The sequence below is a fragment of the Sturnira hondurensis genome, unplaced genomic scaffold (assembly GCF_014824575.4).
Source record: "Sturnira hondurensis isolate 20B ecotype Veracruz unplaced genomic scaffold, ASM1482457v3 Scaffold0004136, whole genome shotgun sequence".
Lineage (NCBI taxonomy): Eukaryota > Metazoa > Chordata > Mammalia > Chiroptera > Phyllostomidae > Sturnira > Sturnira hondurensis.
In genome coordinates this window covers 42,465,072-42,479,152 of record NW_028076767.1, presented here as the reverse complement: position 1 = coordinate 42,479,152, position 14,081 = coordinate 42,465,072, and the positions used below count along the sequence as shown (strand labels likewise).

At 47.0% G+C, this 14,081-nt stretch overlaps 1 protein-coding gene across 10 annotated transcripts in view; it reads left to right on the top strand.

The window, feature by feature from the left end:
• Positions 1-14,081, top strand: part of RAPGEF4 (Rap guanine nucleotide exchange factor 4) — a 287,261-nt gene that overhangs the window by 265,801 nt on the left and 7,379 nt on the right. For all 10 annotated transcript variants that reach the window (XM_037044442.1, XM_037044441.1, XM_037044444.1 and 7 more), the window contains 4 exons: positions 1,287-1,377; positions 5,105-5,155; positions 5,945-6,032; positions 6,444-6,508. In XM_037044442.1, coding sequence (XP_036900337.1) covers positions 1,287-1,377; positions 5,105-5,155; positions 5,945-6,032; positions 6,444-6,508 — 295 coding nt within the window. The remainder of the gene's footprint in view (positions 1-1,286; positions 1,378-5,104; positions 5,156-5,944; positions 6,033-6,443; positions 6,509-14,081) is intronic.

Here is a 14,081-nt window from a genome sequence, read left to right as displayed (position 1 = left end):
GTTATTATCCCCTTTGACAGATGAACAGACTGAGGCTCAGAGAAATGTCATGACTGACTTAGGGAGATAAAGTCAGTTGGTAACAGTGATCAGAGCAGCCACCAGAAAGGCAAGTCTCTGGTCCTGCCTGTGTTCATTCAAAGTCATACAGACAGGACAGAGGTGAGCGTGGACATGGCCATCCCCACTGCCATCAGCCCTGGGGGCCTCTGAGTTGCTTTCAGCCCTGTCCTGGGAGCCACTGTCCTCACCCAGCAAAGGCCTAGCTTGCCTTGTCGCTGGAGAGACCACGTGCACTAGGCTGAGAACCTCCAGACTCGGTTTTCCCGTTTCCACACAGGCCATCAGAGCCACCCTGGTTGCTCCCTCTGCAAGAAGAGGGGCACCACATGTAACGCGTTAGTTAAGCTGTTACAAACTGTGAATCCAGATAGGATTTGATCATGATGTAGTCAAGTTAGATAATCAATCGATTTGGGGTGAAGGATTTGCACTTACTGCAAAATGAATTCTTTCTCTTCTCCAGAAGGTGGTATGAAGTTGGGGATTCCCTTTTATTTTAAAATTAACCCAAGTACCTAAGCTAAATATTGCCATTCTAATAAGAATCTTTGGTCTTATTCCACAATATTATTATTCCCAAATATATATTTGTAAGAGCTAATAGTGGCGTAAGTACAGATTCAAAATGGTCGGCTTCACTAATAGCAGTAAAACAGAGAAAATAAGATTCTTTTTTTATTTTTGTCAATTGCTTAGGTTTTTTTTTTCTCTCAGCTTTAAAATTCCTTGAGTCCGTTAGAGTCATGACTTGTAAACTGATATTTTTCAATAGATTAGAAGCATTTACGCGGCAGGTGAAAGTCACGGTTCTTCAGCCGTGTGATTTCCTCCTTGTCTCTCAAGCTGCCACGGGAGGTGCCCGGCTTCGGGCTGCAGGTCTGGCCTTTGGTGAAGGACATTTGTTTCCTCTCTTCCCACCCCTGGAGATGTTTCCCTCAGGTTCCACAGGCTTTTAGCAAACTTTGGGGTCACAATAACAATCCCTAGGGTAGGTGTCCCTAAGTCCCCTGTCAAGCTTGGGCGGGGTGGACCCCAACCACCACCGTTCTGCAATCGCGGCGAGAACTCAGCCATTAGAACAGGCACTGCAGTAGACCTGCTGCTGCCTGTCCTCATAAAGGGGTCCGGTGAACGTTAACGACTACCAGAAAATAGAGTTCCGACTTTTTTTTAATCTCGCTCAGCATGGCACTTTACTCACACGTGTACTTCTTGCGTTTCAGCTGTAAGGAGTACAAAAATCTGAATTCCTTTTTCGCTATCGTCATGGGGCTGAGCAACGTTGCCGTGAGCCGCTTGGCGCTGACCTGGGAGGTGAGTTTCCACCGCGATCCAGCTGCAACCGTGGCCGTAGGGAGAAAAACCCGGGCACACCAGTGAGCTTTTTGCATAGAAATACCACTCACACTCGCGTCACAGTGTGAAGGGTGGCACACTTTGAGGGAGGTGACCTGCCTTCTTTTTCTAGGTGCCTCGGAGTGTGAGTTTAAAGAGGTGTTGTCCCTCTCTTGTGTGGGGGGAGCGGGGAGATCTCAGCTTCTCAGTCTCTACAGTGTAAATAATAGTAAGTCCAGTTCCTGGGTCTGATGTGAGTCAACAGCATTGCTTAGATGATTCAAAGGTTTTGTTCATAGATTCCATTGTTTTCTGGATCGTCTGCTTTTGCTGTTGCAATGAACCTTATCTACAATTAAGAGATAGCAGGAGATCCTTCCCCCACCCCATGCCCAAGCAGTCATTTCACTTCTGGGAGAATTAGCCAGCAGGCCAACTGTTTGGCCCAGCCAAGTACTGAGTATCTTGTAACTGCCTGGCAGACCTCTCTGGGTTTGGAGGCACAGCCACTGGCCAGTGGTCAGTTTGGGGCAAAAGTTACGCAGTTGTGTCATGAATTTCTGTAGCAAATGTGAAGAGTAGTTTGTTGGTAGCTGTTCATTTGTGCCAGAGAACGTCCTCATTTTTCATTAGCTAAGTACTCAAAATGTACCTGACCCCTTGCATGTGGTACATAGTCAAAGAAATACTAACCTCTGAGAGAACTTACACACGAAAATAGACTCTGACTAACAGTAAAAAGTATGTGTAAGTGGGACACAAAAAGAGGGCAAGAAGGAGAGAGCAGAGATTTAATGTGCAATGGCGAAGGCAGCTGTTTGCACCGCTAGATGTTTCCCTGAAACATGTCCTTCAGTCCCCCTTGAAGCTGTTTTCTTCAAGGGAAACGCTGTTTACAGGGCAGGTCCTCACAAGTCCTTCGGTCTCGGCTTTCTCTCAGACTCCCAGGCAGATGCAGCACACAGCAGCTCATCCCCCGAATATAGGAATGAGGGAATCGGCGAGGCCCACAGGCCACGCAGCTGTGTCATCTTCCACCTGGAGAAAGGACAGGATTGGTGCTGTCAGCGCCGCCGAGCAGTGGAGCCGCGGTGCAGGCTCACCTGTCCAGGGCCCACGGCTCCAGGGATCTCTGGTGACCTGGGGTTTCCTCTCACATAGTCTGCTTTCCCCGAGCTGTTTCAGCTCCTGACCCTGCAGCGTTCACATGAGTTGGATGGAATAATCAAAGTATAAAGCCTCACAGGGGTCCAGGGAGGCCCTGTATAGGGACTATATGACAGCAGCCAAAAATGAAGGGTGCAGCACGTGGGAAACCCTAGGGAGTCCTCTCTCCTGGTCCAGGAGAATGGAGGCTGCTAGGTGGAGGGGGGTGCCGTCAGCAAAGGAAGAGAGTTAACTGGCCAGCCCTCCATCTCAGGGGAAGAGGAAGGCATCCATCATTCTCTGAGCTTCTTTTTTCATCCTTGCATGTTACTGAAAAGAGAAGATTAACCTTTCGTCAGGTATAAGCCTCTATTTTTAAGGTAAATATAATTATATCACACAGTAAAGAGATCTTTGATTTTGGCTTATCTACCTGTACTTGCCAAGTGCCTCCCAAGGCTCCCCCCCCCACAGCTTCGGTGAGAACCCCATGGCCCCACGAGCTGTGTGGGAGGTGGGGCCCAACCTCCAGGAACTACAGAATCATACGAAACTGTCCATGGACAAAACAGAAAAAAGCAAGTTAGACCACATGGCAAAGGAAGTGGATCAGAATGGTAGGGAAAGGCCCATCTGAAATGAAGCAAATGGGGATGACAGCCGGGAGCAGGCTCCTGGCCCCAGTGGGACTGGCGTTTGGGGTGGGGTTGTTCTTGGCCTGGAGGCTGCCCCGTGCACTGCAGGATCCATAGCAGCATCACTTGCCTCTGTCTGCTGTGTACCAGCAGCACCTGTCACCTCACCCCACCCCAGTGACAACAAAAAATGTCTGCGGACATCATCAAATATCCCCTGGGGGGGGCAGGGGTGCAAAAGTGCCCCTGGCTGAGAACCACTGCCCTGGAAGCCTGGCTTCCCTGTGCCCTCCTGCCTCTACCCCAAAGCCAGCCAAGTCGAGAAAGAGAACTTGAGTGCCCCAGAGTGGGATTCGCTCCCCATTCTTACACGATCTCTGTTCATGTGGAGTTACCTCTGGGCAGGAGGGTTTGGAGACTGCCTGTGGGACGAGACCCTTACGTCTCTTGATGTCCTTCCCGTTTTCATGCCTTCAAACAGCCCCTCCAAGCCAGGATGTCAACTTTCCCTGAAGCCCACCTTGAAAATAGGTGCTAGGAAAATGAATGTGGCTTCCTAGACACAGAGTAAGATATTTTACAATATTTAAGTGGAAATATTTAAATTGATAAGTGGATTCTTGTAGAAGAGAGGAGAGGAGAAGAGAGGAGTTATTCTGTGGGTGGCAGAGACCTCATTCGTAAATCGGTCGTTGAAGTCACAACGCAGAGCTGAGCTGGGACTCTCTGAGGCCCAGGACTCGGTCGATGCTTCTGGAGTCTCAGGATGGGAAACAGGTCACACTGCGCTCTCCCAGTGTGGCCCGGTCAGAACAGAAACGTTCAGCTCTACGAAAAGCCTAGAACCTAAGCTCAGTGAGACCCCTAGATGGAAAGGTGTGACAGTATCGGCCGACTGGTAGAGAGACAAGGGCAGTCAGTGGTGCTGAGTAGTGTGCGAAACATAAACTGGAGAAACGGCTAAGTTGGCGGAACTGTCAATGTTTGTATCACAGCAGTGCAGAGGAGGCCTGGGGGAGAGATGCTCCGGTAGAAGAGCATAGATGGAGCAGGTGGGGAGGCAATGGGGAAGGGAGCCGGTGAGGTGAGTTACAGTCTGTGACCGTAATCAGCTGCGTGACTTTGGGCATTTCACTTAAACTGAGACTCAGTCTCTTCCATCTATAAAATAAAGGTTTAATCTAGCCAAATAAATGTTTATTGAACACCTGCTGAGTTCCTGATGCTTTGGGGCACTGAAGACATAGCAGTAAACAAAACTGATAAAAATTCCTGTTCTCATGTAGCTTGTAGGGGAAGGGAGAAGGGTTAAAACAGAAAATTTTATAACTTTTAATCCTAGTATTCTCTGGTCTAAATTCCTAGTTATAGGAATCAAAGAGTTTAACTCCAAAACATATGGAATCTGGGACTGCTGTCCGCTTTATGAATAAGCAATTCCAGAAAACATTGTAAAAGCAGGAAGACCACAGCATCCATAGTAACTTTTGGCTCAACTAAATTGACTTTTTTTTCAGTCATCACCCAAGGTTATGTTTATTGATTTAGAGAGAGAGAGAGAGAGAGGAACATCAATGTCAGAAAAACATTAATCAGTTGCCTCCCGTACATGACCCAATCGGGGATCACACCCATACAACCTAGGTATGTGCCCTGACCAGGGGATCGATCCTACAACCCTCTGGTGCCCAGGACGACACTGCAACCATCTGAGCCACCTGGTCAGGTTAAGACTTTTAAAAGGTGAATTCTCTGTATTCCAGGGGATAATCCTCAAATGACAAGACGGATTGCGGTCTGGCCTCTCCTAGAGGTGCCTGATTAAGAGCCAAAAGAAATACATTTCCTTTAGAAATGGTAACCCTTGATACATACTGAGATATTGAATCTGACATATAAATGTGGCATTTTCATTTCATTAACAGAAACTGCCAAGCAAGTTCAAGAAGTTCTATGCAGAGTTTGAAAGTTTAATGGTAAGTGACAGCGGCTCCTTTATTCTGTGCGCTGTCTGCGTTAATCCAGTTTCTGATTAGCTGAATTGAAGTCCTCGTTTCAGACATTTTATCTGTCCTTGTATGACTTTAAGAAGTTTATGATCCCGTTTTAGTGCTGCTAAAACAAGCATGTCTGACTAATGAATGGCACCCTCAGGAACTAACTTAAAGAGGACTTATGTCCCACATAAGGTCAATTTGTGTAACTAAGAAAAGCAGCGTAATAGGGTCCTTTCCGGCTAGCACAGGTTGACGATGGGTTGGAGGCTGCGTTTCTCTTGGCTTGCCAAAATTATTTCTCCCCACTGGCTGGGAGGTGTTAACGGACAGAAAAGGAGTGCATGGGACTTGGCAGCAGTGGTGGGATGGTCGCAGAGGGGGCAAGTCGGGACTGGCCGGGCCTGGCAGAGGAGGGCAGCCCCGGGGAGGAGAGCCCCCGGGAAGGAGCAGGGCTTTGGGAGAAGGGAATCTCAGGCTGCTGTTTGTTTTTCATGTTTTGTATTTGCTCTCAAACGAGTCTCTCCCCTCCATCTCTATATGCAAATCTCCCTTTCCAACAAAAGGAAACAAAAAGCAAATTATTTTCATGTCACATAAAATTGTTCTGAAACACAAATCAATTTGTTTCATTAAGTCTACCCTTCTTTTGTAGCTATGCTCGATTCCAAACTACCGGCTTGTGGGGTGCCAAGGCTGGGTGTGTTAGGAGGTAAAGGTGTGGGGTGTGTGTGTCATTACCTGTTCATCAGCCTCTCTGTTTCCCCGAAGGATCCTTCGAGAAACCACAGGGCCTACAGGCTGACGGTCGCTAAGCTGGATCCTCCTCTCATCCCCTTCATGCCGTTGCTCATCAAAGGTAATTCTGGGGACATGCACAGGCCAAGCCAGTGGTGCGCGTGCCAGGGAGGAAATGAGCAAGGGCCTCGTCAGGCCCATCTTTTGGGGAAGAGTGATCCCATTCTTCCTTCTTCTTTGTCATCTCCCCTCAGCCCAGACTTCCCTGAAAGGGTCCGGAAGATTACGGGCGGAGCAGGAATCCTCAATTTGGAGGATTTGATAGTAAAACAGAGGGCTAATGGGGAAATTTTACTAACCTCAAGTAAAGTATGTTAGAAAGTTAAACACCTAACATAAAAGGAACTATTGTCAGCTTCTTTCAACCCCAGTGTTATGCAAATCCTCCTGTATAAGCTAATGGTGCTATTGTGATTTCTTAGTATGACATATTTCTGTTAGTGATTAGACTGTAACTTTTATTTCTTTGCAGATATGACATTTACTCATGAGGGGAACAAGACGTTCATTGACAATCTAGTAAACTTTGAAAAAATGGTACGTGCAGTATTATTACCTTAACCACAATGGTTTTTTAAAAAATAACATTTGCATTTATACTAATAAAGGAAATCACTTTCACGTATGCTGCCATGTTAGAAAGGTGGTTACACACAGCAGAGTTTTGAAACATGTGTTTCAAATGGGCCACCTAGTTCAGCCTGTCAGCTCTCTTTTGTGACACCGAATGGTGTTTGCACTGCCACTCACGGCAGCCACTGGCTCTTAGGCCCAGTGCTTTGCCCTTGGCTGCCTGTTGCTAAAATGCATGAACGCTCCCCAGTGACTTCTGTGTTGTTGTTTTGTTGTGAGATCTGTAGTGCTAGACTGCCCAGGAGGCCTTTGAAATGTTTATCTGCTGAGCCTGACTTTAGTGCACATAGGTAAAATGCAACTTTATAGCCCTTCTTTATTATGGTCTGTTCATCTAAATGTGTGTTGTTCATCCCAATAAAGTTCACCAAAGTGCAGCAGGGTGAAGCTGTTGAAACTCTCCCTATCTAAAACCAACATTCTTATAAGTAACAGATATGGAACTGGCATCTAGTCAGCATTTGCCACTCCTCCCCCCCTCCCCCAAAAATTTAAAAAAAAAAGTTGTGTTATTTGGCATCAACATTAGTTACTTTGCAATTTATTTTCTTTTCTTCTGAGAAGCCAGAACCTTTATTTAGCTACATAGTGCGTGTTAATGGGATGCTCTGCTGTCTTCTAAATCCTTTTTGGCTGCAGCTGGGGTGGATAAGGTGCTACAGTGTTGTATGTGTGGGTAAGCATCTGCCCAGGGCCACGGTTTACAGAGGTGCACCGGGTTCTTGCAGCAGCAGCTCAGGACTTGGAGTGCAGGGTGCATGAGGTTCAGCTCTCAGCTTCGGCACTCTGCAGCTGCCCCTTCTCTGCAAGTCAGTTTCCCGAAAAGAAGGCTGGGATCGTGCCTGCTGTATCTATCCCTGGAGACTGCTGGTGGGCCCAGCTATAGAAGTATTCCTGTAAGCCATACAGTGCTATAGAAGTCTTATCAGGAAACTCTTCTGCTTGGTTTTTGAACCTCTGTGACACCAAGAGAATTTGAAACATCCAGCAGTACTTTTATAAGGCTCAAGCCATTCAGCTTTGGAAATGAGCTCATTGCAAAGCCCAGTCTGATAAAGAAGCGCTGCGATTGCTGGGCATTAGGTTCCCGTATCTGAAGCTTCCTAAGATATAGCACATGAGTCCACACTCCTCCAAGACACTCCATACTATAAGAGGGCAAATATTTTCTCAGCAGTCCTCCCCTCCCCCACACTCCCCACCCCCCAAGGGTATGAGCATCTCCATTGCCATGTCAATTTCATAATTCTTTGATCAAAGTAAAAAGAATTGTTCACTCCTTAGTATGGAGAATTAAATACCTTTCCATGATTTCTCAAAAGAAAACCTGTTTTCCAGAAATGAAAGATTTAGAAAATAGTGGAGGACCTTCTGGATCACTTACGCAGAAATGCAGGCAGGGGTGCCGCAGCCAACCATTTGACTATGAAGTACAGATGTGCATAGAGGCGTAGAAGTCAGGGATTTTCCTAAAGAGCTGGCTGGGCTTTTTAGAGCTTTTGATCGTTAAAGTTAACTGAACAGAGCAAACAAGAGCAGCAGAAGTACCCATTGAGGAGGATGAAAGTTGTTCCATCTGGGCTTGTAGACATTGGTGTTGTACTCATAACCCACAAAGGCAACGTCAAGGTTGTATTCAGTAGATGTTAGGGGGGCTCCCCTGCCCCATGGCTGCCCTGCATGCCCACAGCAGTGGTTCTTGCATGCCTAGCAGTGAGGAGAGAGGTCCTTTACACCCTGCTCTCAGAAGGAGTCCACTTCTACTTGTCATTTACTCAGTGGCTATGATAGCCGTTCAGCTGCAATGACAGAAACCTAAATTCACAATGGCTTCGGCAAGATAAGTGTATTTCTAGCTCTCTTTAAGCTTCAACCAGCACGGTAGCTCTCCTCCAGGAAGCAGTCAAGGTTCCAGGCTTCTTCCTGTTGGTTCCCCTTCATCCCACGTGGTCCAAGGTGGCAGACCCACTAGGACCACATTCCGGCCAAAGGGAAGGGGAAAGGGAATGAACAGGCAGAGGCAAGCCTCTTCCCTGTAAGGATACAACCTGGAGTGGCACTCACTACTTGGCCCCATTTTACTGGCCAGAAATTTAGTCCCATGAAAGGGAAGGTGAAATATGTAGCCCTTATTTTGGTATCCATGTGCCCCACTGAAAATCAGGAGGTTCTATTACTGTGGCAGAGAAAGGGAGAAAGGACACAGCAAGAGTACTGTCAGTTCTCTGCTCGTGCAACTGTAACTTTTACTTCATTTGGTAAATCATATCATGACAATGTTTAATTTTACAGTTGCCCTTCCCTGAGTTAGGTGTTACTGGAAAATGAAATAGAATTTCAAAAATATTTGATTGTGGTTTTCTAAACCTGGCTTTGACCAACCTGGCACTTCTCAACTTTCCAACTCCTGCTCTCAATGGCCTAGCCCACCCCTGCCCCCACACCTCCACCACTACCACACAGCTTCCCCTAGGGGGCTGCTGTTATTGCTGTGTGTCTTCAGGAAGGAACCATCTCCCTTTTCAGGTTGATGTTCACGCTGCTTCCCAGTCAATCATCAGCAAGGCCAAGGCTGTGAGCAGAGCTGGCAGCCTTTGTGGGGCTGGTAGGCTATATCCCCAGAAGGAGCCCTTGCCAGGGGCAAAAGTCACCAGGGTGGCCAGGAACACAGATGCCTCTTCTTGGGGGCAGCATTGCAGCCACCGCAAACTACCGTGCCAACCCTCAGTATTTTTATTTTGAACCTCTTCACCCTTGGGGTACGAATTGAGGATTAGAGAATTTGTTGCATATTGGTTTTCAGGATTTATGAAGTATGAACAAAAGAGAATTCACACTCTGATCCTCATGCAAAAAGAAAAGGCAGACATTCTTTTATTTGGGGGGAACATAAAGGAGTATTCAAAAAACTGTTTGAATAAAGCCCTTTGTAGCTTTCTATGGCATACATGAATATTTATGACGTTTAGGAGGTAGTCTCGCAGTGGATTAGAGGATAATGTGCTGGCCGGCTGCCACTCTCCCAGGCTGCACAGAGCATGCTGATAGCCACAGTTGCTACTGTATTAGGAGGTTGGTTCTATTTCAGATGTACCCATATTTAGGTGTATTTACTTATGGACGTTATTTTAAGGTAGTCATTTTATTTGGAATGAGATGCATGAGGCAAAGTCTGTGCTTCTGGAAACATTAACCGGAGCTAATTCATGAAGGAAGAGAAATGTTTGGAATCTTTTTATTTTTGTATTCTGGGAGAAGGAAAATTACCCCTTTCCCTCTTGATACTCATGGCTGGTGGGATAAATAAAGTGACATGAGGCAGATTAACAGGAGGAAATCAAATGAATATATACCTACAGGGATTCACATAAGCATGGAATTCCAATGACAGTAAAGCAAAATAAGGTATATATGTCATCCTGGACTAAAGAGAGAGAAGCAAGGGTCTGGGACTTCAAAGGGAACTAAAACCATTCACAGGGATGTGATAAGAGTTCATGTTTAGTAAACAAATATTTGATGGGACAGAGAACAGATTTTGATCGAAGGGGCCTTGCCAGGTCCCACACACCTCATTCAGAAGAAACTGTTCAGTTGCTGCCTGAGCAACGTGAGTTTGAAACTGTGCAGGTCCACTTATATACGGATTTCTTTTTCAATAAACCTACAGTCTGCCCTTCAAAGCCCCAGGTTTCTATCAACAAATGTAGGTGAAAGTATTTCTGATCCACAGTTGGGATTCCGTGGATGTGGGGGGCCCACCAGATGCATTGTCCTGCATCATTTTGTGTAACAAACTTGCGCATCCTGGGGTTTTGGTATTAGTGTGGGGCCTGGAACCAATCCCTGGTGGATACTGCTGGACAATTGTCATTAAGTTTGGGGGGAGTCGAAAGTTATACTCAGATTTTCTGCTGCACTGGGACCAGCATCCCTGACCCCGACGTGTTCAAGGGTCAATCAACTATTGTTATCTATGGTGAGAGCTGCTTCCTGGAATAGGCCTTCCATCTTAAATTCTTTTAGACGTTTCGAGGGAGGTTCTTCCTGAGCCTTCTGGGCCTCAAAATAATAGCCCAAAGATTCATGTTTTGGGGTGGCAAACTCTGTTCCCCTTCATGCCATGATGTCATTAGCAATGATGTGTTTTCTGCCACCGATAACATCATTACAAGATCATGGAGAGAGCACGGAAAGGGGCCAGTATCACAAGGAGTCTCCAAGTAAACACCTGGATGGTCAAGACCACCTAGTTCCCAGACCTTTCCCACACAGTAGAAATCTGCAAGAGGACTTGGAGTGTTCACTCCTTCATATAAAATTCACAGACTGCGCCAAGGGCAGACTTTCTAGAGGGCGTGTTTCAAAGCAATACAGTACATGTAAAGTGTCCAGGCAAAGAGCTTTGTGAGAAGGCAAAAAGAAATCCCCAAAGTAGTCCTCAGTCCCTGGGAGATTATGCACAGTTGAGATGATAAAGACATGAAATATTAAGAATCAACAAAAATACAAAAACAAGTTCACAATGACAATAAAAAAGATGTCAAAGGACAAAATGTAAGGAAAGCTGTGTCAGAAGAAAATAAAGCCCTGTTCAATGCAGTAACATGATATAATCACTTCCAGACGTGTTCTTGTGCACGTCCCCTCAGCCTCTCACACTTCGTCTTCCCTGTACTCAGTCCCAGTTGGCAGAACCCGCTGCTCCCTTTTCCTTCCCACCTCAGGGTATCGCAATAGCCATTACCTTTGTCTGAAATCGTCTTCCCCTCTTCCTCACCTGCCTGGCTCCTTCTCATCACAGGTCTCACCTCACATGTCCCCTCCTCCGAGTGGTCTTCCCTGGCCATCCTTCAAACATCCCTCTGCCCTCCATACCCTGCAGTTTCAGAAGATAGCCTTGTCTTCTTAGGTGGTTTCACAACCTGCGATGATCTTCACTCACCTCCTCATGGTTTGTCTCCCCCACTAGAATAGAATGTAAATGTCCTAGACCAGGTATCTCATCTGTTTAGTTCACTAATATCTCTCCAGCACCCAGAAGGTGTTTGGCATATCAAAGTATGCACAAACTATTTGTTGAGTTAAAGAATAACCAAATCATATTCCAGTGTTGGATTTAGTGAGATGGGACAGCACACTAAAACATTTTCAAAGGATTAGCGTAACAAAGATTTCATGGAAAAGCATTTTCTATTTTATTAGGAAATTTGATTAAGCAGAACATCCCAAGCATTTTGCATTACTGATACTTTATGTGAGATGACTCCCTTAGCCATCTGTTCCTAACTGGACATTATTCTGTCTCTCCCCCTCCCCATGGTGCTCATGACATCTGTCCTTCCAGGTCCTTCCCCAAGTGTAGACATGCACAGCACTCTGCCCAGACTGCCATGATGCATAGCCATCATATGTACAGTATACCATCATGCATGTTACACGTGTGTCTGCGTGTCACATACCTCTCGAATAGTGAGGATCCACGGCCAGGGCGCAGGGCCCTGGGCTTGTCCTCCATGCTGCGTTGAGTGAAGGCAGACTCGGCTCCCGGGCCTTTTTGTCTTTTACCTCCGGCCCTCACAGTGCACTCAATTCTACTCAGTGGCGATCACAGGGACAATCTTTGTAGCTGAGAGACTATATCCTTCTAGATCCTGTTGTGTAAAAAAATTCCTGTCCTAAATACATGAAGGTCTGAGTGAAATGATCAGATGGTGTAAATGTGGAATCACTGACGGAGAGTCTAAATATATTTGATAGGCCTGTGATCGGGGTAGAATCGAATCAGTCAGGGCAGAAATAAGAAAGGGAATCCAGCAAGCATTAAAAACCAAGGATGGCAGAGACCTTGAGGGAAAACGGAAGGAAAGACAACTGTGGAGCGCAGGCGCCTGGAGGAGGTGTGAAGTCTGCAGACGGATGCCCAGCCTGAGAAGAGAGAGGCTTTGCGGGCGGCTGGCTGCAAGAGGGCGGCCCAGGAGTGTAACCGTGCCAGGTGGCCTCACCTGGAGGGCCTGCCAGTCTGAACTTGAGAAGACTGTGGGCTGTTTTCTTGTGGGGAGTCCTTCAGGGCAGTCTGATGAGCAGCCCCTATAGCAGCGACCCTAACGGGGAGTGAGGGGACATCAGAGTCAGTTCCGCTGTGGAGAGTGGGGGTCTCAATGTCCACCACGCCGAGTCACAGCGCCTTCTAAAGGAGTGAGCTCTCCTCACCTTTATCCTCAATTTGCAAATTGCTGTTTTTAATAAGCCAGTTGCTAATAGAAGTGTGTCAAAAAATCTGCTGCTCCTCTTTGGTGATGGAATTGCCAAGGAAAAGTTTGGCTGGGGAGCAAGAGTCAGTACAGAGCTGGCCAGGAAAGCTGGGTAAGCCGGAAAGACCCGGTTGTTGTCAGCTCATCTGGATAAGAGTGAAGGTGTAACTTGGTCCTCCCATCCCTGAGGGGAAGGTGCCACAGAAAGGTAAATAGGGAGCCCACCCGCCCTCCCCACCACCTAGGGCCCAGTCTGAGAAGAGGCCCCTCTGATACTCCATTGGATTTAAGGGCCATCCCTTGCACCAGAGCTGGAGGGAAATTTGTGTTTGGGACAGTAGCTTCAGGGTCTGTTGCCTGTGCCAGGGGATAGTGCGGACAGCTGGTCAACCCTTCCTCTGGTCGGCATCTTTGTCCTGGTCACTGTGCAACTCAGGCCCCAAGAGAGACATCTGCTTCTCAGTCACTCTGTTTCCAGCTAATAAAGAATAAACTACTTGGGGGTAGTTATAGACTCTTTCACTTGCTACCTCATTTTTCCTCTGTGAGCTCCCCCCTTCATGAGTTTATGTCCTAAGGGAAATTCATCAGTTTTCCATTGGGCCCATTTCTCAGCCCTGTAGGGAGGAGCTGTATGAACGTATTAATTTTGCCAATAAGCTAATTAGTCCCAAGAGAAATAGTGGCTGTGTGAAACTTGAAATGTGGACCCCCACGGGGAGCCCTGGCCTTCTGTCTGTGGGCTGTCAGGCCTCGAGGGGCAGACCAACGAGCAGCCCCTACAGCGGTGGTTCTAACGGGGAGTGAGGGGACATCAGAGTCAGTTCCGGTGTGGAGAGGGGGGTCGTGCTGTCCACCACACTGAGTCGGAGTGCCTTCTAAAGGAGCTCATTCTGCTCCCATTTATCCCTGGATTATATAAATTGCTGTTTGAACCAGCCAGTTGCTAATGGGAGTGTGTCATAAACCTCAGGTTTGCTGAGATGGGAAAAGATGAGAAGATCTGCTTGGGAGTACTCAGGTATTTGCCCACTGGCACTGCGGGAAAGTTGCCCGCCCTGCTCTAGGCAGGGCAACCTGCTCCGGCAGGACCCCAGAGCCTAGGGTATAATTTTTGGCTTCATCTCTGCTGTGAAATTTGGATAATAAAGCCTAAATCACCTCAACCTGAGTTTCTGCCAACCTTGACTGGGAACACCAGTGAATCACATGGGAAGCTGAAG